The sequence below is a fragment of the Chiloscyllium punctatum genome, chromosome 8, assembly GCF_047496795.1.
Source record: "Chiloscyllium punctatum isolate Juve2018m chromosome 8, sChiPun1.3, whole genome shotgun sequence".
NCBI lineage: Eukaryota > Metazoa > Chordata > Chondrichthyes > Orectolobiformes > Hemiscylliidae > Chiloscyllium > Chiloscyllium punctatum.
Window position 1 is genome coordinate 78,918,824 of NC_092746.1, and position 22,949 is coordinate 78,941,772.

At 42.0% G+C, this 22,949-nt stretch overlaps 1 protein-coding gene across 2 annotated transcripts in view; it reads right to left on the bottom strand.

Moving 5' to 3' along the window:
• rsu1 (Ras suppressor protein 1) overlaps positions 1-22,949 on the bottom strand; it is a 166,601-nt gene that overhangs the window by 136,339 nt on the left and 7,313 nt on the right. Inside the window, exons 1-3 of one of the 2 annotated variants that reach the window (XM_072575895.1) lie at positions 8,152-8,312; positions 7,787-7,898; positions 1,988-2,038 (exon numbers count right to left, since the gene is read on the bottom strand). In XM_072575895.1, coding sequence (XP_072431996.1) covers positions 1,988-2,038; positions 7,787-7,895 — 160 coding nt within the window. In that variant the 5' untranslated portion in view covers positions 7,896-7,898; positions 8,152-8,312. Of the gene's footprint in view, positions 1-1,987; positions 2,039-7,786; positions 7,899-8,151; positions 8,313-22,949 lie in introns of those variants that run through there. The other variant, XM_072575894.1, reaches the window with a different exon arrangement.

Genomic DNA, 22,949 nt, shown 5'->3' on the forward strand with positions numbered 1-22,949 from the left:
CTTGCTCCACTGTCAATCAATTTGGTGATATATGATCAATATCCAAACTCCATTTACAAATCTCTTATCCATTTCACAAAGTCTAGATCACACATTGGCATCTTGCCCAGGTTTCTCCACTGGAAATAGATTTTCTGCATCTTCTCTCTGGACCCTTTAATCGTTTTAACCATTGAGTAGATTAGTCAAATGAAAATGAAAACAAAATTTGCACAACTGTCCTAACACCTTTTAAGTTCTAAACAATGCTCTGATTGTTGCACTCAACACCACAACATTCTTCCTGAGATCTGGTGCCCAAAATGGAGTGCGGTGCTCCAAATAAGGTCTGATAAAGGTTCTACATTTTGTTAGATTTGCATTCTAACACACTGCAGTAATGAAACAAAAAGGCTAAAATTCCATTGACGTTTATTTTTGTACCTGCTCCCAAACATATAAAAGGAGTTCTTTAAAGACAATGTCAAAAATAAACAAGCATAACCGTGAACTGCAGAGTGGGAACAGGCACTGGTCATATATTTGCAGCTCTGATCATATATTCAAGTCAAAATTGGGTCTATGGTCCTCAATGAATGAAATGCTGCTACACAAATTGAAGAAAATACAGAAGAAAGAAAAACTTATGCACAACTGAAGAAGCTAGCAAAGAAATTCCACTCTGAAAAATGTGTTGCTGGAAAAGCGCAGCAGGTCAGGCAGCATCCAAGGAGCAGGGTATCAGTGAACCAGATGGGATTTTCCTGAAGGGCTTACGCCCCAAAACGTCAATTCTCCTGCTCCTTGGATGCTGCCTGACCTGCTGCGCTTTTCCAGCAACACATTTTCAGCTCTGATCTCCAGCATCTTCAGATCTCACTTTCTCCTAAGAAATTCCACAAGCAATTTTAAGAGTTAAATCTGATTAAACAAAGTATCATGTTTGTCACAAATCTATTCCTTCAAGTTGATGCTGAATTACTTTTTTTAAAAAAATATCCAGAAGTGTTCTTACACAGAACTGAACAATTCAAGTCGATGTTGATGGATTGGCTACCAAATTCCATTAAGTGTTTTATTTAAAAAGCCATTGAACTGATGTGGAGAGAACTACTATACAATAGGGCATTAAGCTGAAAATCAGATAGAGACAGGCATACTTTAAGGACTTGTAAATAGAGAAAAATCTACACTCCCATTTTCCTGTGGTGTGTTTCATGTGAAATCTTACTTTGTCTCTACATATGCCTGTGTGGAAGCATTTTTCCAACTGAAAATAGTCAAGTACAATTATCACAGCAACTCACAGATAGCCATCTAATGGACTGTAGCAGTCTCAAACTACAATCCTAACTTCAAGGCACTGGCAGATAATATACAGTCACACAGACATGGGGAGTAAAAGACAATGTTAATGTTAATGCTAAACAAGACAAAAACGAAGTTGCTTATTCTATATTTTCTCAGACGTAGTTCCAGGGCTGCACAGAATTTCAAAAAGTGATCTTGTGCTCAAAACATTTGGAAAACGTCTGCCTTCATGCAATAAAAGTTCACTTCAGCAAAAGGCCAATTAGCTTAACTATTTTGAGTAAGTTTTTATTGTAGTATACATTTCAAATTTCACTGAGCTAAATTTGCAAATTACTCAGCAATACTCCTAAACTACCTCAACCTTTGATATACCAAAAACAGAACACAAAAAGTACTAAGTACTCTCAATTTAAAAGTACCCTCTTAACCTATAGAGGCACTTAAAGAAAACTACCAGCATAAAGTTTCAGTACCTTACTTTAGTGCTATGTGTAGACTCAGTCTTTCCACAGAAACAATTGCAGGTCTTCACATCAGCCACAAAACACACTGGCCAACGGCTCCATGGGGTTCATCTCTTAGAATAAGCCAACTTAGTTTACTGAAATGTATTCTCAAAGTCGATTTTGTACAGTTCCTAGCAGCATTTAAATTGATGTTTCAGAGAAGCTGTAAATCACTGAAATTTACTTACTTGTTAACTTGTTGTGACTTAGCACCAGCTGGGTGATATTGGAGAGAGTGACTGCAACAAAAAACAAACAACAAAATATAAGTACGGTAGCATATCGGTTATGCTACTGAACTAACAACCTCAGAGATAGATTCATAGGACAGAAGCAGACAAACTGAAGGCCATTTGATCAAATGTACCTGTGCTGGCTCTCCAAGAACAACACACTAGTTCCACTCCTCTACTTGCAAAGTTTTATTCAATATCTTTTGAAAACCACAATTAAAACAAAACAAATAAATTCGGTCTCCACCTTTTCACACAGTGCTTTCCAGCACAACCATTCACTGCAGCTTTTCCTTCTTTCATTTTAAGTCAGAGTCAGAAGTCTTGTGCTGCAGCAGTAGCAATGCTACTCATTTGCCTGCCCATTATTCTATAAACAGATAGAGATAATAATGAATTATATCATTATTCAACAGCATTTGCAGCATCAGGTAATTTCCTTGCAATTCTGTACCTCCATACATTCCCCACTAGTTAGTGACCTAAAGTATAAATCCAATGGAGTAATAATATCTCTAATGCTTTTTAGACTCAGATGCTGGTGACACAGGAAGTCCTGAAGAAGGATTATACCCGAAACGTTGACTTCTCCACCTCCTGATGCTGCCTGCCTTGCTGTGTTCTTCCAGCCTCCTGCCTGTCCACTGTCAATAACATAGAAAGAGGCCATTTGACCAATGGTGCTTGCACCAAATATCAGACAACATTAATCCCATATCCCAACTCTTTGCCCATAGCCCTGATGGATATGGCAACACAAGTCAGTATGTAGACACTGTTTAGCTTTTCACCAGATTTGTAGCTCAGGTTGTGGATGAGGTTGTAGATTCGTTCGCTGAGCTGCTACGTTTTTCTGCAGATGTTTCGTCACCTCGCTAGGTGACATAATCAGCGTGTCTTTGATTAAGTGTTAGTTGTTTGTCCTGCCTGGTATTTAGGTGTTTCGGTTTTTGGTACTTCCAGCTCTGTATTGGAGTAGCTTGTTTATGGGGTCCAGTTCAATGTGTTTATTGATTGAATTCCGGTTGGAGTGTCAGGTTTCAAGGAATTCACTCGCATGTCTGTTTTGCCTGTGCTAGGATGGTTGCATTGTCAGAGTTGAATTCTACCCACATCCAACAAGATGAATGTCATCTACAAAATATCCGGCAAGGACTGTGAAAAACATTACATCGGACAAACAGAAAGAAAACGGACTATACGAGTACATGAATGCCAGCTTGCCATTATCAGACAAGACCAGTACTTTCTCATTAGTACACAGACAACAAGACACAAATCCAACTTGCACATGAAAATACCCAACTCTTTCTGTGCATCAACATTTACAAATTCATGCATTTTAAACAGTTCGAAGTTTGTGAACTTCGAGCTCGGGTGCTCGTTGTTGTGGTTCTGTTTGCCGAGCTGGGAATTTGTGTTGCAGACGTTTCGTCCCCTGTCTAGGTGACATCCTCAGTGCTTGGGAGCCTCCTGTGAAGCGCTTCTGTGATGTTTCCTCTGGCATTTATAGTGATTTGAACCTGCCGCTTCCGGTTGTCAGTTCCAGCTGTCCGTTGCAGTGGTCGGTATATTGGGTCCAGGTCGATGTGCTTATTGATTGAATCTGTGGATGAGTGCCATGCCTCTAGGAATTCCTTGGCTGTTCGCTGTTTGGCTTGTCCTATAATAGTAGTGTTGTCCCAGTCGAACTCATGTTGCTTGTCACCTGAGTGTGTGGCTACTAAGGATAGCTGGTCGTGTCGTTTCGTGGCTAGTTGCTGTTCATGTATACGGACCGTTAGCTGTCTTCCTGTTTGTCCTATGTAGTGTTTTGTGCAGTCCTTGCATGGGATTTTGTACACTACATTGGTTTTGCTCATGCTGGGTATCGGATCCTTTGTTCTGGTGAGTTGTTGTCTGAGAGTGGCTGTTGGTTTGTGTGCTGTTATGAGTCCTAGTGGTCGCAGTAGTCTGGCTGTCAGTTCGGAAATGCTCTTGATGTATGGTAGTGTGGCTAGTCCTTTGGGTTGCGGCATGTTCTCGTTCTGTTGTCTTTCTTTAGGCATCTGTTGATTAAGTTGTGCAGGTATCCGTTTTTGGCGAATACATTGTATAGGTGTTCTTCTTGCTCTTTTTGCAGTTCTGATGCAAAGAAAAAGGAAGAAGAACACCTATACAATGTATAGGTGTCCTATTCTCTCCCTAGTTACCCTTTTGTCCTTAATATATTTGTAAACCCTTTGGATTTCCCTTAATTCTATTTGCCAAAGTTACATCATGTCCCCGTTTTGCCCTCCTGATTTCCCTCTTAAGTATACTCCTACTTTCTTTATACTCTAAGGATTCACTCAATCTATCCTGTCTGTACCTGACACATGCTTCCTTCTTTTTCTTAACCAAACCCTCAATTTCTTTAGTCATCCAGCATTCCCTATACCTACCAGCCTTCCCTGTCACCCTGACAGAAATATACTTTCTCTGGATTCTTGCTATCCCATTTTCCAGCCGTCCCTTTACCTGCAAACATCAGCTTTTGAAAGTTCTTGCCTCGTACCATCAAAATTGGCCTTTCTCCAATTTAGAACTTCAACTTTTAGACCTGGTCTATCCTTTTCCATCACTATTTTAAAACGAATAGAATTATGGTCGCTGACCCCAAAGTGCTCCCCCACTGACACCTCAGTCACCTGCCCTGCCTTATTTCCCAAGATTCTGCTTGACCTTATGCCAAATGGCACATGGCTCAAGTAACAATCCAGAGATTATTATGTTCGATGCTTTGCACTTTAGTTTGGACCCTGGCTTCTCAAACTGAATTCCTTGTTCTTCCCATATAATTGGTCCTTAAAGTGGACTCTGAAAATTGGATCCTCTCCTGTCATATTCATGCACAGCGATGAGTAGATGTTCCAGCTGTGGCACCAGGTCGGCAAGGCAACCTTTGGAACTCATTCACAGCAAGACAGAGAACAGTGTCTCTGAACAGATTGTCCCTATCAATTGCCTTTTACTTCCCCCAGTGGAATGGCATCCTGCACTAAGCTTTTGCCAGCACCATGAACTCACTCTCCTCATCCATGTAAGTAGCAATCAGGTAGAAAAGTGAAGCCCAGAGCATCAGACAGGCCTTAGTATGTATGCCCACAGACCCTTGAAGGCAACAAGGCAGGAGGATAAGTTTCAGAAAGTGAGGACTGCAAATCCTGGAGATCAGAGTTGAGAGTGTGGTACTGAAAAAGCACAGCAGGTCAGGCAGCATCCAACGAGTAGGAGAATCAATGTTTTGGGCAAGAGCCCTTCATCAAGAAGGGTTAAGAAGGCATATGGGATACTTGCCTTTGTCAGTCAAGGTGCTGACAAGAAGAATAGGGAGGTTATAATAGAACTGTATACAGTATAATATTAGTTAGGCCACTACTCTCTGCAGCTCTGGTCGCCACAGTACAGGAAAGGTGATTGCACTCAAGTGGTGGGGGAAGGTTAAGATTTAAAGTAAGGAGCAGGTAACTTAGGGAGTATTTAAGGAAGAATTTTTTTCACCGAGAGGGTGTTGGTTATTTATATGATCACTTGAAGCACCATGTAATCTGTGGCAGTGGGCCAGGAACTGGAAAATGAGGCAAAATGGATAGGTGCCTGATGACTGGCATAGACATGATGGGCTCAAAGGCCTTTTCAATGCTGTAAAACTATTCCTGTAAGGCAAGGGCTGAAGATCCTCCACCACTATACACTCCAAAACATTAATTCGAAAGTTTTACTAGTCTAAGGAAAGTAACTGCATCTGAAAACAAAATATACAGGTAACACTGCTTTACATGATGCTTCACAGCAGACACAACTCAGACTATTTCTCAGCAACACAGAGCCAGGTCCAACGTTACTCAAGACACAAACACTTATTGCAAGTATAGTCATCAGGACACATTGTACGGATTCTGCAGTCACAGAACACCATTACCCTACTATGATTGTCTAACCTTATTTATTTAGTTAAAAATGACAACACCAGGTTATAGTCCAACAGGTTTATTTGATCACCTGATGAACATAGAACATAGAACAATACAGCACAGAACAGGCCCTTCGGCCCACGATGTTGTGCCGAGCTTCTATCCTAGATTAAGCACCCATCCATGTACCTATCCAAATGCCGCTTAAAGGTCGCCAATGAATCTGACTCTACCACTCCCACGGGCAGCGCATTCCATGCCCCCACCACTCTCTGGGTAAAGAACCCACCCCTGACATCTCCCCTATACCTTCCACCCTTCACCTTAAATTTATGTCCCCTTGTAACACTCTGTTGTACCCGGGGAAAAAGTTTCTGACTGTCTACTCTATCTATTCCTCTGATCATCTTATAAACCTCTATCAAGTCACCCCTCATCCTTCGCCGTTCCAACGAGAAAAGGCCGAGAACTCTCAATCTATCCTCGTACGACCTACTCTCCATTCCAGGCAACATCCTGGTAAATCTTCTCTGCACCCTCTCCAAAGCTTCCACATCTTTCCTGAAGTGAGGCGACCAGAACTGCACACAGTACTCCAAATGTGGCCTAACCAAAGTCCTGTACAGCTGCAACATCACCTCACGACTCTTGAATTCAATCCCTCTGCTAATGAACGATAATACTCCATAGGCCTTCTTACAAACTATCCACCTGAGTGGCAACCTTCAAAGATCTATGTACATAGACCCCAAGATCCCTCTGTTCCTCCACCTGACCAAGAACCCTACCATTAACCCTGTATTCCGCATTCTTATTTGTTCTTCCAAAATGGACAACCTCACACTTGGCAGGGTTGAACTCCATCTGCCACTCCTCAGCCCAGCTCTGCATCATATCTAAGTCCCTCTGCAGCCGACAACAGCCCTCCTCACTGTCCACAACTCCACCTATCTTTGTATCATCTGCAAATTTACTGACCCACCCTTCGACTCCCTCATCTAAGTCATTAATAAAAATTACAAACAGCAGAGGACCCAGAACTGATCCCTGCAGAACTCCACTTGTAACTGGTCTCCATGCTGAATATTTACCATCTACCACCACTCTCTGACTTCGACCGGTTAGCCAGTTTTCTATCCAATTGGCCAAATTTCCCTCTATCCCATGCCTCCTGACTTTCCGCATAAGCCTACCATGGGGAACCTTATCAAATGCCTTACTAAAATCCATGTACACTACATCCACTGCTCTACCCTCATCCACATGCTTGGTCACCTCCTCGATGAATTCAATAAGACTTGTAAGGCAAGACCTACCCTTCACAAATCCGTGCTGGCTGTCCCTAATCAAGCAGTGTCTTTCCAGAGGAGCAGAACACTGAAAGCTAGTGCTTCCAAATAAACCTATTGGACTATAAACCGGTGTTGCGTGATTTTTAAACTTTGTACACCCCAGTCCAACACTGGCGTCTACAAATCATGAGATATTTATTTAATTAGCCAAACTAACAATTTACTCACTCAGTGTCTTATCTTAGATAAAGAAAGAACGAACACTGGAGGATACATTAAAGGAAGTAGCGACTCCTTGCCCCTTTGCACCAAATTCCTGGCCTAACACTTATCCCTTGTCTCACTCTGTGCTCCCAATATGATATTTAATAACTCTTGTTCAGGACTGTGGCTTGGCCATGGAGAGTCCTGACCTGAAACATCAACTTTCCTGCTCTTCTGATGTTGCCTGACATGCTGTGTCTTTCTAGCTCCACATTTTATCGACACAAAATGTTAGGCTAGTGATGAAAAAGTGTGGTACTTACACAGTCCTGAAATATCCAACATATTAGAGATCCCTCTGTCACTCAAATCCAATTCTGTCTGATTCTTTTCCTTGCATTCTTCCACTATTTTCTTCAATGATTTCGACATTTTCTACAGTGAAAGAAAATATACAGTTTACAGTAGTATCCTGGTGCATTTTTAAAAAGTCGCGATCTCAATCAAAAAACTTTTTAAATTTCACTGTAAACAACTTGAGATGCTCGCAGAAACCAGGGCCTCGGGCAATGCATTTCCTTTAACCCTGACTCAGTTGAAAACACCCTGTTTTTCTATAACTCTTTGCTCCGCCATCTATTAGAAACCCGTCCTCAAAAACACAAAGCGCCCGCAACTTTTGTTTTACCTGAACCTTTCTAGGAGAATCCTCCAAAAAGACACCAAAACCCAGCTCACACCCAACCGGAAACACCCAGTCACAGCAGAAGAATTCCTACATTTGCGAATGCTCTGGCTTTAAAAGGACATTTCCTCCAGCAGTGCTGGAACAGTGAGGGGACCAGCCAATCACCGTGAGGAAGCGAGCATTCAGCTGTCAATCACCAGCGTTGTCCAACCATTGGAGATCGATCCGGCTAATCGAAGGAGGATAGGACCTCGATGTCTGTCAATCATCGACATTGTCCAATCATTGGAACGCGGGCTGCACAGTCAGTGTGCAGCCGCTGCACGCTTCTTGGAAGCAGTTCAGCGATGCTATAATGTATCCCCATGTACAATGTTGCATCCAGAGTGGAAAAGTGGGAGCAGATTTTTGTATCATTTATAATGCAGGCGTTTGTGGTCGGAATAAAGTTTTCAACCAGTAACTTCGTGGTTGGGGACTAAGTCCTGGCTTAATTCAGGGGATTTTTCCCCTAACTATGAAATTAATTTGAGTTCTATAATTTTAGAAATGTCACGAACTTTTATTATTAACATTCAGTAATCTGAAACAGTTTGCGAGGAAAGGTCTTTTGCTCAAAATAGTGCAAACCTAATTTACTGTGCATTTTACATTAGCACGAAATTTCAAGATTGTAACAAGGTAATTAAGTCATACTAGGGAAAAAGTGAGGACTTCTGGATTAGTGGTGCTGGAAGAGCACAGCAGTTCAGGCAGCATCCAAGGAGCTTCGAAATCGACGTTTCGAGCAAACGCCCTTCATCAGGTAGTGAGGACTGCAGATGCTGGAGATAAATCAGACTACCTGAGGAAAGAACGGGGCTCCGAAAGCTTGTGGTTTAAAATAAGCCTGTTGGATTATAACTCAGTGTTGTGTGAATTTTGACTTTGTCCACCCCAGTTCAACACTGGCAATTCCACGTCAATGTTACATTCTATACTTTCCTGCCAATTTCTGAAAACCTGGATGATAAATAAACATCTGAGGAAGAAAATAAAAACCTTTGATATATGACTGCTAAAATATTTGCTAACAATTCCGTATACAAATGGTAAGACAAATGAGGAGGTGCTTGAAATTGCAAGAGCAAAACTAAGTGGCAACATCTGAAAAGAAATATTTCAGATGAAAAGCTGCAAAGGGCTCTTCTGCAGGATAAGGTGGTGGGTGCAGAAAGAGTAGTCGAACCAGGTCCAGCTGGATGGCATGATGTTGAGGTGCTGGTGTTGGACTGGGGTGGGTAAAATCAGAAGTGAACTTCACCTGACGAAGGAGTAGTGCTCCGAAAACTTGTGATTTCAAATTAACTTGTTGGACTATAACCTGGTGTCATGGGACTTCTGACTTTAGCTGGATGACAGCAAACACCTGACAAGCTAAATTTATTTTTTGAGCTTCGTAACAAATGTTTCCCATGTCGCCAATATGCCTTCAAAGGTGCATGTTGAAAATGTTAGTGCAGGAAGGAGAGAGAAAGAAACTGAGAGCAGTGAACCTGCACAGTTACTGCCTTTTCTGTTTGAATTCACGTATCACTGGACATCAGAATGCGTCTGGGAAAATTAACAAACTGGGAAATTCACAACTAATCTTGGACGAACCTGTTTGGAAGAGATCACAGCACAGAAACAGATAAGTGAACATTTGAACGTGGCCTTACAGTAAGTCTGCAGTAGTGAGTAGAGTGGTTCTTTCTTGATTACATTATTTAATTGAGATATGTCTCTTGATTAACCTGAAAATGTAAGCCATAATTATTAATTTAACCTGGAGCAGTGTTTTGCAGAGGAATAAAACGGTGCTGTTTTCTGGGTCTGTAGATTGTGAAGGAGCAAAAATGGCTTTTAGTCGAGTGATATGTCGGATGTTGGAGTTTCGGGAGAGTTTATGGGTTATTAAGTATTGTATCTGCAACAAATGCTGTTGATTGCGAATCCTATCAGATCAAATGGATCGGTTGGAGAGACAATTAGAGGCAATGAGGAATTTACAAGAGCAGGGGAACGTGATGGATGGCAGTTATAGGAAGGGGGGAAGTCGCAGATACAGTCACATAGATGGGTTACCTCCAGGAAAGGTAAGAGAGCAAGGCAGCTAGAGCAGGAGTCTTCTGTGACTATACCCATTTCAAACAAATATGCTGTTCTGGAAAATGTTGGGGATGATGGATTTTCAAGGGAATGTAGCACAAGCAGCCAAGTTTCTGGTATTGAGACTGGCTCTAATGCAATGAGGGGTATGTCGGGTTCCACGAGATTGATTATGTTAGGGGACTCTCTAGTCTGAGATACAGACAGATGTTTCTGTGGCCAGCAGCAAAAGGTCAGAATGGTGTGTTGCTTCCCTGGTACCAGGATCAAGGATGTCTCAGAGAGGATGCAGAATGTTCTCAAAGGGGGAAAGGTGCCAGCAGGATGTCATTGTACACATTGGAACCAAAGACGTAGGAAGGGAAAAGGTTGAGATTCTGAAGGGAGATTACAGAGAGTTAGGCAAGAATTTAAAAAGGTGCTCCTTGAAAGCAGCTATATCTGGATTACTCCCGGTACTAAGCGCTAGTGAGGGCAGGAATAGGAGGATAGAGCAGATGAATGCATAGCTGAGGAGCTGGTGAATGGGAGAAGGATTCACATTTTTGGATCATTAGAAGCTTTTCAGGCATAGAAGTGACCTAAACAAGAAGGACGGTTTGCACCTAAGTTGGAAGGAAACTAATATACTGGCAGGGAGATTTGCTAGAGCTGCTTGGAAGGATTTAAACTAGTAAGGTTGAGGGGGAAGGTGGGAACGCAGGGAGATAGTGAGAAAAGAGATCAATCTGAGACTGCTACAGTTGAGAAAAGAAGCAAGTCAAACAGTCAGGGCAGGCAGGGATGAAGCAAAGAACAAGGTAGGACTGATAAATTAAACTGCATTTATTTCAATGCAAGAGGCCTAACAGGGAAGACACATAAACTCAGGGCATGGTTAGGAACATGGGACTGGGATATCATAGCAATTACAGAAACGTGGCTCAGGGATGAACAGGACCGACAGCTTAATGTTCCAGGGTACAAATGCTACAGTAAGGACAGAAAGGGAGACAAGAGAGGAAGGGGAGTGGTGTTTTTGATAAGGGATAGCGTTACAGCTGTACTGAGGGAGGATATTCCTGGAAATACATCCAAGGAAGTTCTTTGGGTAGAACTGAGAAATAAGAAAGGGATGATCACCTTATTGGGATTGTATTATATACCCCTAATAGTCAGATGGAAATTGAGAAACAAATTTGTAAGGAGATCTCAGTTATCTGTAAGAATAATAGGGTGGTTATAGTAGGGGATTTTAATTTTCCAAAAATAGACTGGGATTGCCTTAGTGTTAAGGGTTTAGACGGAGAGGAATTAAGTGTGTACAAGAAAATTTTCTGATTCAGTATTTGGATGTACCTACTAAAGAAGGTGCAAAACTTGACCTACTCTTGGGAAATAAGGCAGGGCAAGTGACTGAGGTGTCAGTGGGGGAGCACTTTGGGGCCAACGATCATAATTCTCTTAGTTTTAAAATAGTGATGGAAAAGGATAGGCCAGAACTAAAAGTTGAAGTTCTAAATTGAAGAAAGACCAATTTTGATGATATTAAGCAAAAACTTTCAAAAGCTGATTGGGGGCAGATATTTGCAGGTAAAGGGACGGGTGGAAAATGGGAAGCTTCAGAAATGAGATAACAAGAGTCCAGAGAAAGTATATTCCTGTTAGGGGGAAAGGAAAAGCTGGTAGGTCTAGGGAATGCTGGATGACTAAAGAAATTGAATGTTTGGTTAAGAAAAAGAAGGAAGCATATGTCAGAAATAGACAAGATTGAGTGAATCCTAAGGAGAGTATAAAGGCAGTAGGGGTATACTTAAGAGGGAAATCAGGAGGGCAAAAAGGGGACATGAGATAGCTTTGGCAAATAGAGTTCAGGAGAATCCAAAGTGTTTTTACAAATACATTAAGGACAAAAGGGTAACTAGGGAAAGAATAGGGCCCCTCAAAAATCAACAAGGTGGCCTTTGTGTGGAGCTGCAGGAGATGGGGGAGATACTAAACGAGTATTTTACATTGGTATTTATGGTGGAAAAGGAAATGGAAGATATAGAATGTACGGAAATAGATGGTGACATCTTGAAAAATGTCCATATTATAGAGGATGAAGTGCTGGATATCTTAAAACACATAAAGGTGGATAAATCCCCTGATCAGGTGTACCCTAAGGCTCTGTGGGAAGCTAGGAAAGTGATTGCTGGGCCCTGTGCTGAGATATTTACATCATCAATAGTCATAGATGAGGTGCCGGAAGACTGGAAGGTGGCTAACGTGGTGCCACTATTTAGGAAAAGTAGTAAGGATAATCCAGGGAACTATAGACCAGTGAGCTTGATGTCAGCGGTGTGCAAGTTGTTGGAGGGAATCCTGAAGGACAGGTTGTACATGTATTTGGAAAGGCAAGGACGGATTAGGGATAGTCAACATGGCTTTTTGCGTGGGAAATCATGTCTCATGAACATGATTGAGTTTTTTGAAGAAGTAACAAAGAGGATTGATGAGGGCAGAGCAGTAGATGTGATCTATATGGATTTCAGTAAGGCATGCGACAAGGTTCCCCATGGGAGACTGATTAGCAAGATTAGACCTAATGGAACACAGGGAGAACTAGCCATTTGGAGACAGAACTGGCTCAAAGGGAGAAGACAGAGGGTGATGGTGGAGGGTTGTTATTCAGACTGGAGGCCTGTGAGCAGTGGACTGCCACAAGGATCGGTGCTGGGTCCCCTACTTTTCATCATTTACATAAATGATTTGGATGTGAGCGTAAGAGGTACAGTTAGTAAGTTTGCAGATGACACCAAAATTGGAGGTGTAGTGGACTGCGAAGAGGGTTACCTCAGATTACAACAGGATCTTGATCAGATGGGCCAATGGGCTGAGAAGTGTTAGATGGAGTTTAACTTAGTTAAATGCGAGGTGCTGCATTTTGGGAAAGCAAATCTTAACAGGACTTATACACTTAATGGTAAGGTCCTAGGGAGTGTTGCTGAACAAAGAGACTTGGAGTGCAGGTGCAAAGGTCCTTGAAAGTGAAGTCGCAGGTAGATAGGATAGTGAAGAAGGTGTTTGGTCTGCTTTCTTTTATTGGTCAGAGTATTGAGTACAGGAGTTAGGAGGTCAAGTTGCGGCTGTACAGGACATTGCCTAAACCACTGTTGGAATATTGCATGCTATTGGAAAGATGTTGTGAAACTTGAAAGGGTTCAGAAAAGATTTCCAAGGATGTTGCCAGGGTTGGAGGATTGTAGCTGTAGGGAGAGGTTGAACAGGCCTGGGGCTGTTTTTCCTGGAGCGTCAGAGGCTGAAGGGTGACCTTATAGAGGTTTATAGAATCATGAGGGGAATGGATAGGATAAATAGACAAAGTCCATTCTCTGGGGTGGGGGTGTCCAGAGGGAGCATAGGTTTAGTGTGAGAGGGGAAAGATATAAAAGAGACCTAAGGGGCAACCTTTTCATGCAGAGGGTGGTACGTGTATGGAATGAGCTGCCAGAGGAAGTGGTAGAGGCTGGTACAATTACAATATTTAAAAGGCATCTGGATGGGTATATGAATAGCGAAGGTTTGGAGGGATATGGGCCGGGTGCTGGCAGGTGGGACGAGATTGGGTTGGGATATCTGGTCAGCATGGACGGGTTGGACTGAAGGATTTGTTTCCGTTCTGTACATCTCTATGACTCTCTGACTCTAAGTACTATTTTACATCTCAACATACAATGCTACTTGATTGGAAAGTTACATTTCAGCATCCTCCTTTGAAGGCATGGTGACAGCCATGGGAAATATTATGTTTGATGTTCAGAAAATAAATTTGAAGGATGAGAGATGTGATCCTTGTCTAATTACTGTGGTTTAGTTGTGTTAAAAGTGATATACGTATTCCTGCCTTATGTTTACAAAATGAGATTACAGAAGTATGTTTGGGCAACTCTGAGCCCATTGTGTCACTGCTTTCTAAAAACATAGCATAGACCAACAAATATATGAATTAGGAGCAGATATAGGCCATACAAATAAGGAGACCAAAACTTCATACATTATCAGAGATGAAGTTTCACAAATATTCTGTATCACTGAAACATAACAGCCCTACTTTTATGTTTGATTCTTTTCATACATTTTGTTTACCTTTTAATTACTTTCTGTGCCTGCATACTGACCTTTTGTGATTCCTGCTTGAGAGCACGTGGAGCTCAATCCATATCAGAACTCTGCAGATGTTTTCCATGTAGTTATATGTATTGCACTTCTCAAAGGCTGCACAAGGACCTGGAATTATCTTCCTCAGACATTGGACCATATGTATTTTGTACATACTCTCATATGCAATTCTGCCTTTCTTGTGTCATGTGGGGAGGGGAATGTGGCTTGTGCAGAATACATCTGCATGAGGTATGCTATGTAAAAAGTCCATATAGTGGATATCCCATTACCCCATTGTCAGAAACATCTATGTCCCACTATATTGAGGACTATGGAAAACTTGTGACTGTGCTCAAGGTTGCTATCCTTGTATGTGGTGAGGAGATGAATGTCAAGCATCCTATAGCCAGTCTTGGCCCTTTCAGCCTATTGTGAGTTCATTTATCCTGCGCTGAGACAAAAGTGGGGATTGAATGAGGTGAAAGTGACTGATACAGCTGTCATTGCTAGTGCACGGTCAGAAGAGTTGGTGAGGTAACTGGAATAGGTGCATGGGAAGTGCAGAGGGCAACGGGATTTAACAATTTTGGGGAGACACGGCACATGAGAGCTATTGAGGGCAGATGCTGCATGCAGTATTGAGAGGGGTCCATCATGAGACTTAACAGCAAATGGATACAGAAGCACAGAGAAAGTAAGTGTAGGTGGTGGCAGCAAGGAAATGGTAGCACTCTCCTTAGCAGCACGCAGAAGGTCAACAACTTCTACCCTCCACTTCTGGTTGTTCCTCCTGTCTGTGAACATCACACCGAAAGGATTGGCAACTTTGGATCAGGCTGGCAGGATGTGCTGTTGGCAGCACCAGGGAAAGAGGCTGACCCTCCTGGCCACCAGTCAGTTCATCAGGATCCCCAGGAACCTATCCACATACTGGATGCCAAATTGCCTCTATTAGCCATCTCCTTATGAAATCTTCACCCACTGGAACAATGATGAGGAATTCCTGATTTGCAGTTTTTGAAATTGTGTGTGTCTGGGATTTAAATATGTTATCAGCCTCTTGAACCCCTCAAGAACCTGACACCAGTGAGCAGTGGTGGGTGCAGTTTGCTGGCTCAATAGTTAGCACTGCTGCCTCACAGCAGCAGGGACCCAGGTTCAATTCCACCCTTGGGTGACTGTCTGAATGGAGTTTTGCACATTTTCCCTGTATCTGTATGGGTTTCCTGTGGGTGCTCCAGTTTTCTCCCAGAGTTCAAAGATATGCAGGCTAGGCAGATTCGCCATAGGAAATGCAGGTTTATAGGGATAGGATAGGAGGTGGGTCTGGGTGGGGTGCTCTTCAGAGGTGTGGTGTGGACTCAATGGGCCAAATGGCCTGTTTCCAAATTGTAGGGATTCTATGATTCTGTGCTACTGAGCACAAGGCAGCATAAGAGCCTGGTGAACACTTTTCAAGATGAGCAGTGTAAAACTACATGTGAAATTCACTAGGACTTACAGAAAGAAATCCTCAATGAAACTCCTCAAAATTAACCCTTAACTCCTTGGACTCCTCCATCGCCAGACCATAGCAACACGACGGCTGGAGGAAGAGTGCCTCATCTTCCGCCTAGGAACCCACGAACCACAAGGGATGAACTCAGATTTCTCCAGTTTCCTCATTTCCCCTCCCCCCACCTTGTCTCAGTCCCAACCCTCAAACTCAGCACCACCTTCCTAACCTGCAATCTTCTTCCGCCCCCTCCGCCCCCACCCCCACTCCGGCCTATCACCCTCACCTTAACCTCCTTCCACTATCGCATTTCCAATGCCCCTGCCCCAAGTCTCTCCTCCCTATCTTTTATCTTAGCCTGCTTGGCACACTCTCCTCATCCCTGAAGAAGGGCTCATGCCCGAAACGTCGATTCTCCTGCTCCTTGGATGCTGCCTGACCTGCTGTGCTTTTCCAGCAACACATTTTCAGCCAAAATTAACCCTTAGCCAAGTTGCGGGAAAATTCAATCCACAGGCTAAACTCATTTTTTCAACTCTGTGAGTGATGCCAAGTCTTCCTTGAAATACAAAGGGTAGACAGGAAGAAACTTTTCCCTTGATGGAAGGCTCAATGACAAAGGCATAGGTTTAAGTGCAGAAGATTTAAAGGAGATGTGAGGCAAGGTTGTTTTCACCCAGAAATTGGTGGGAATCAGAAACTTAGTGACTGTAAGGGTGGTAAAGGCAGAAACACTCGGAACATTTAAGAAGTACTTAGATGTGCATTTACAAGGCTATGAGGCAGGTACTGGAAAATGGAATTGAAATGGTTAAATAGTTGTTTTTGAGTGGCATGGACATATTAGGCCAAAGGGCCTTTATATGCATGTAGATCTCTATGACTTTACCTATGAAGCAATGTATTTTCTGGGTAATCACTTTGTTGAGCACTTTCGGTCTGTACGCAATCAGGTCCCGGACCTTCCCATGGCTTGCAACTTCAACCCACAACCCTGCTCCCATGCCCATATGTCTGTCCTTGGCCTGCTGCAGTGTTCCAGTGAAGCTCAACACAAACTGGAGGAACAGCATCTCATCTTCCAACTAAGCACGTTACAGCCTGCCGGTCTCAACATTGAATTCAAAAACTTCAGATGATTATCCCATCTCGACCCCTCTGTTTTCATTCTGCTCTGAAATTTTATTTTATTTATTTAATTTACTTTTAAAATTTTTTTCACTGTTCTGTACCTCTTATTTCTTGATTGTCTCTCTTTCTCTCACTCCCCAGTCTCTCATCACCTTTTTCCTCTCCTTTTCCCCCTTCCCTTCTCCCCTGTTTCCATTTTGCCTCTGCTTAACCCATTCCCCCCTCCCCCCCCCCCCCCCTCCCCTCCGCCCGCACCACCCCCATCCCCCACATATTTTGTCACATAGCAGTGGCTTCAGCCTTGGTCATTCACAGCTCCTAATCTCCCTATAATCTCTCTATTCACTGTCATTGTCACCTCTTTATTGCTACCTTTGCTTCTGGAACCAGGACTCACCTTCTCTCAGCCCAGTATAAATACCTCCCTATTTCTCCTTTTTTTTATCTTTGACTCGAAACGTCAGCTCTTTTCTCTCCTTACAGATGCTGCCAGACTTGCTGAGATTTTCCAGATTTTCTCTTTTTTGGTTAATGTATTTACTTGCATTTAAATGAGGGTTTTAAACAAAACTGTTTAGGTAAATAGGTCAGTGCTTCAGAAAAGAAATACATGCGAGAAAGAAAAATGTGCTGTGCATAGCAGCAAAGCATCTCAGGGAGAGAAAGACACAAAGAAATGTCAATGACCAGAGGTTATGAAGAGAAGTTCCAAACCAAACCACAAACACTTCAATATTCCTGTTTAAATTCTGTTTCTTTTAAGAAGTAGACAACCTTTCTGGGCTCATATAATGGCTGAGCCTGTTCTCTGAACTGTATTTGGAAGTGATGGACTATGGTATTATCACCGAACTGTTAATCCAGAGACCCAGGTAAATTCTGAGGAATTGGGCTCCAATCCCATCATGCAAATGGTGGAACATGAATTCAATAAAAATTGGGAATTAAAGTTCTAATGATGACCATTGTTGTTTGTTGGGAAAAGCCGATCTGGTTCACTAATGCCCCTCAGGGAAGGAAACTGCCTACCTGGTGTAGCCTACATGTGACTCCAGACCCATTGTGATGTGGTTGACTACCCTCTGGAAAATTAGGGATGGGCAATAAATGCTGCCTAGCCAGTGATGCCCTCATCCCATGAAAGAATAAAACTTCCAAAGGCTTTTGAACACTACATTATATTTCAGTTAAAGCTGAAAGAAAAGGGCTGGAGATGAGCTATCTGTTTCCAACTCATAGAGTCTTGGATGTGTACAGACAACCCTTTGGTCCTAAATAAATCTAATCACATTTGTTAGCATTTGGCCCATATTCCTTTAAATCCTTTCTATTCATATACCCACCCAGATGCCTTTTAAATCTTGTAATTGTACCATCCTCCACCACTTTCTCTGGCAGGTCATTCCAAATATTCACCAACCTCTGCGTGAAGGAATAGCCCCTTAGGTCTCTTTTATACTAAACAGCAGAGGCAGTCAGCTGTGTAAGTTCACTGCTGAGTCAGGCAGCTGTGCAGGTTTACTTCTCCATTTGTTTTACTTGCATCACTTCCCACAGGGTCACTGTTTTGTCTCTCTTCCGCCTTTTTAAAGTTCCATTGTTTTGTTCTTTTTTTTTCAAAGTTCCAAGACAATGCAACAGCTTATAAAACAGTATTCACTGCTCCTAGAATCTGAGGAAATCAGCTCCAACACTGAAAATGCCTCAAAAAGTGAACAGTTCTTGCAGCAACAACTTTCTCCCATCCTCCATCTTGGATTACCCAGAATTCTTCTAGACCCAGAAAATGAAAAACTTCAAGATGACATTGGGTAAAATGAGCCCTAATGTTTTTACAGTTACCTCATCACCCCACCCAATGGTGGGAACTCCAGGCTGAGTTAACAGTCTGCCTTGGACTTCCATCTCCATTTCCAAGTTGCTAGCTGTAAAGAAGCCTACACTTTGTCTGTAAGAAAGAAACTTAATTGGCTCAGCTCACCAAAAAAAAAGTACTGTACACTGACTTACAGCTCACCTGAACTGATTTTTGTGGATTTACCAAAGCTTGCAATTTGTAACCTCTCTCCTCTCCTGTCCTGTCTTTCTTATTTTCTGAGTGAATGTGCATGTGGATAGAGTAGTGAAATCATATCCCCACACTTTGAATGTCTTAGTAATATTTCGACTGAATGTTTTCATTTCATTAGAACAGATTTTGCTGAGAATTTATTTCAAAAATTAGGATCTAAAAACAAGGGTTTGGAGAACACACTCTGGCAAACTTTAGGAAGAGTATTAAAAGGGAAAGGGCAAAAATCAAACAATACTTTGCTCTCTTAGGTGTAAGAGTGGAAAAGCAATGATAATTCAAATCCACTCCTACTTCTCCTTTGTCTATGACAGAAATGGGAGCTTATGTCCATGATTGGATCCATTAAAAGAAGGCAAAAAGTTGTCAAAGGTACGTAATATGCTGCAAAATATTAAAATTAATTATTTTGAAAGAAGTTGATTGGAAGGCAAAAAGAAAATATCAGTGGCTCCAACCTACTTTCATAATTTAAAGAAATGTTTCCAAATAGACTTACAGCTAGTGTCCAACCTACTTTCCTAGATTTAAAGAGCCATGGGGGAAAGGAGAAAGTGAGGACTGCAGATGCTGGAGATCAGAGCTGAAAATGTGTTGCTGGAAAAGCGCAGCAGGTCAGGCAGCATCCAAGAAACGGGAGAATTGACATTTCGGGCATCAGCCCTTCTTCAGGAATTGGATGCCCGAAACGTCGATTCTCCTGCTCCTTGGATGCTGCCTGACCTGCTGCGCTTTTCCAGCAACACATTTTCAGCATGAGGGAAAGGACACAAGGTAACCATCCACTGTGTGAGTCAGGGTATCCCAAAGGACATGTGACATAACTCTAGTGCACTGGTGGGATTTGACCACTCAGCTTGTGAAATTTTAAGGAACTTGAAGGGATCTGTCAGATGTACCCCACTAATTGCCCATGGCTGTCATTACTAAAGCGAGCATTTTTAACTCTAAATTTATTAATTACTTGAATTAGTTTTATCCAGTTGTCTTTTTAATGATTTGCAGAATATCAATCCAGGCAGCCGGTAACTTTACCTCTCTGCTACTATCCTACTAATTACAAATTGTTATCTGGTAGCATATCAATTTAGCCCTTTTTAAAAGTATTCTTTTTATTAAAATATAGCTCTTATTTTCATGCAGAAAATCAAATAATCGTCGACAAGACATGGATTCTGTGTTGCTGAGCGTAAATGAGTCAAACAACTGTAGAATATAAACAACCAATGTCTTCACAGAATCTACAGTGTGGAAACAGGCCCTTTGACAAGCAAGCCCACACCATCTCTCTGAAGGGTATCCCACCCAGACCCATTCATCTACACTTACCCCTGACTAATGCACCTAACCTAAACATCCCTGAATGCTATGAGCAATTTAGCATAACCAATCCACCTAACCTGCACATCTTTGGACTGTGGGAAGAAACCGGAGCACCCAGAAGAAACACAAACATGGGGAGAATGTGCACAGACAGCCAACTGAGGCTGGAATCGAACCTGGGCCCTGGCACTGTGAGGCAGCAGTGCTGAGCAGAGCCACTGTGCTGCCCAAAAGCTCAGCTGGTCTGTGGAGAGAAAACAGAGCTAACAGTTTGAGTCGAGCGTCCACAAATCACAGACAAAAAAAAGTTGTGAGGTAGGGTCACATGACGCAAAACGTTAGCTCTGATTTCTCTTCACGGACCTGCTGACCTTTTGGGTGGCATGGTGGCTCATCAGACATAAATCCAGATTGTAAACATTCAAACTTACAATTCATTTCACTCCATGCAAATTCATTATGCAAAGTGCTTTCCGATGTTTTAATTTGAGAAAGCACTATAAATGCAAATATTATTGCCATATTGTTTTCAGAAGATGGTGAGGCATTTTACAGAATTTGATCTTTTTGGGGATTAGACCAATGATCTGTTGTCATTCTGAAAAGATTAAATGGTTCGGGTTCTATCATTAATCGGATTGTGGAGAGATTATGCACGATAAACTGAATACTCTGTCACATTTTAATCTTTTTTTGTATCCATCTTTTGTGCAGCTCCATCAATATTATTAATAAAATTAGATTAATTGCCATTTCCAAAGTATTAACCTTCACAGATTTACTCAGACAGGTCAATTGCAAATTTCCAATGATGAAATGACTGTACAATAACTGAATGCCAATTAGAGAGTACTGGCTAATTAACTGAAAACCACATTAAATTCTCACTGAATTTAATTCTAACTCATCTCTATTTCCATTTCAATATGAGAGCTGAAATTACTCAAACATTTCAGAGAATTCCTCCCTAATTCCTGTTGTTAACCATTTGAATGTACTGAAATTTCATTGGAACCAGGTAGAGCCTAGAAGATTCTGGGGCTATTGTAGCCTTTTACTGCATCCCTCACACTGAGCAATGAGGTCACTGATGTGGAAAGATGGGAAAGATGACGATGGGAGTTCTGGCATCCCTAAATATCAAAGAATCCAAGGTAATCTTTCTGTCTGGCTTTTCATCCTGAAAAACCAAAATAGAAATCACCCTTTCGAAAGGTCAAATTTGGTCTAACTGGAATGGGATCACAGTCTGAAACGTAGAAAATGAGCGAAAGAACTTTGTGTAACAATTCTAGAGATGATTTCACCTTCAGATTGTGAACCCACTCGTATTCCTTCCCTTTCTTTTCGCTTTACTTGTTACATTCTCTGTCACCATGTTCTCTCACCCCTCCCTCACTCCAGGTGTTTTGACATTTGCAAGGTACTGGGGAGAAGCTAAAATGATAGCTAAATCCAAGTACCAGCTCTTAGAATGAGATGAAATTGAGGAGTTTCTGAACCAAAACCATGCCAAGGGTTTGAGCAGTAAGTACAGCTATAAAACCAGAAAACCATGAGAAAACCTAAAGCTGGTCTGGCAAAGAAATGATGGGCCAGAAGAACTCCTCCAGTGCCGCAACCATTCGATGGGTCTATAATTTGTAGAGAGAGAAACAGCGTTTCTCCAGGTTTCTGACCTTTCATCAGACATTATGGTAGACCAAATGCTGATTCAATGACCACTTTGTGAGGTACCTCAGTTCAATCAGCAAGAATATCACTGGCATTGGAACAATGATTTAAAGACAAGCAATGCCAAGGGAATGATGGCTGCTAGCAACAAGAAGGTGTCTGTTTCTGTACATGTTTAGAGTAACTTCCTTATTTGTACAGCCATTTCTAGTAGATCACAGGAGATGATCAGCCAGAATTCTGATGAAGCAGCTATTGAGAGACAGGTAACTGAGCAATGGTGTTCCCTTTTCTTCACAGTCAATGCTGGAGGACCAGCAGCATGTGATATTGAAGGAAAAGATATGATCTGAAGGTTTACCATCTCAGGACCCTCAGCCAGCACAGGTCTACTGATTCACTAGCTGTGAATTGGTATACTTGCGAGATTAGCCTCAGACTTCATTTTGCTTTCTCTTTGACTCAAAAAGTTGGATCATGCAATCCTTCACAGTATATACGAGAATTACATAGGAATAGGAGAATCTAGCTTTTTGTTATCCGTGGGAAGTCCTTACCCTTATGGCCTGCAGATAATGAGGACTTCATGTTTATTCAGTTATTGACCTTCACAGTAAACAAAGATGAAAAATAAGACTTATGGTCTATCAAGCCAGGTTTCTCTCTAGAAACGGACTTGTCCAGTATGACCTTCAGCTGTGATTGTAATAATATGTATATTATTTTTGGGAAGAGCAACAGCAACATGAGGTGGTGCCTAATTAAAAAGACGGCTGGGGTTATTGTGTGGACGGTTTGATGATGGCAACACAGCAGGGGACATCTGTGTATTGTAGCCTGTTGTATTAGTCA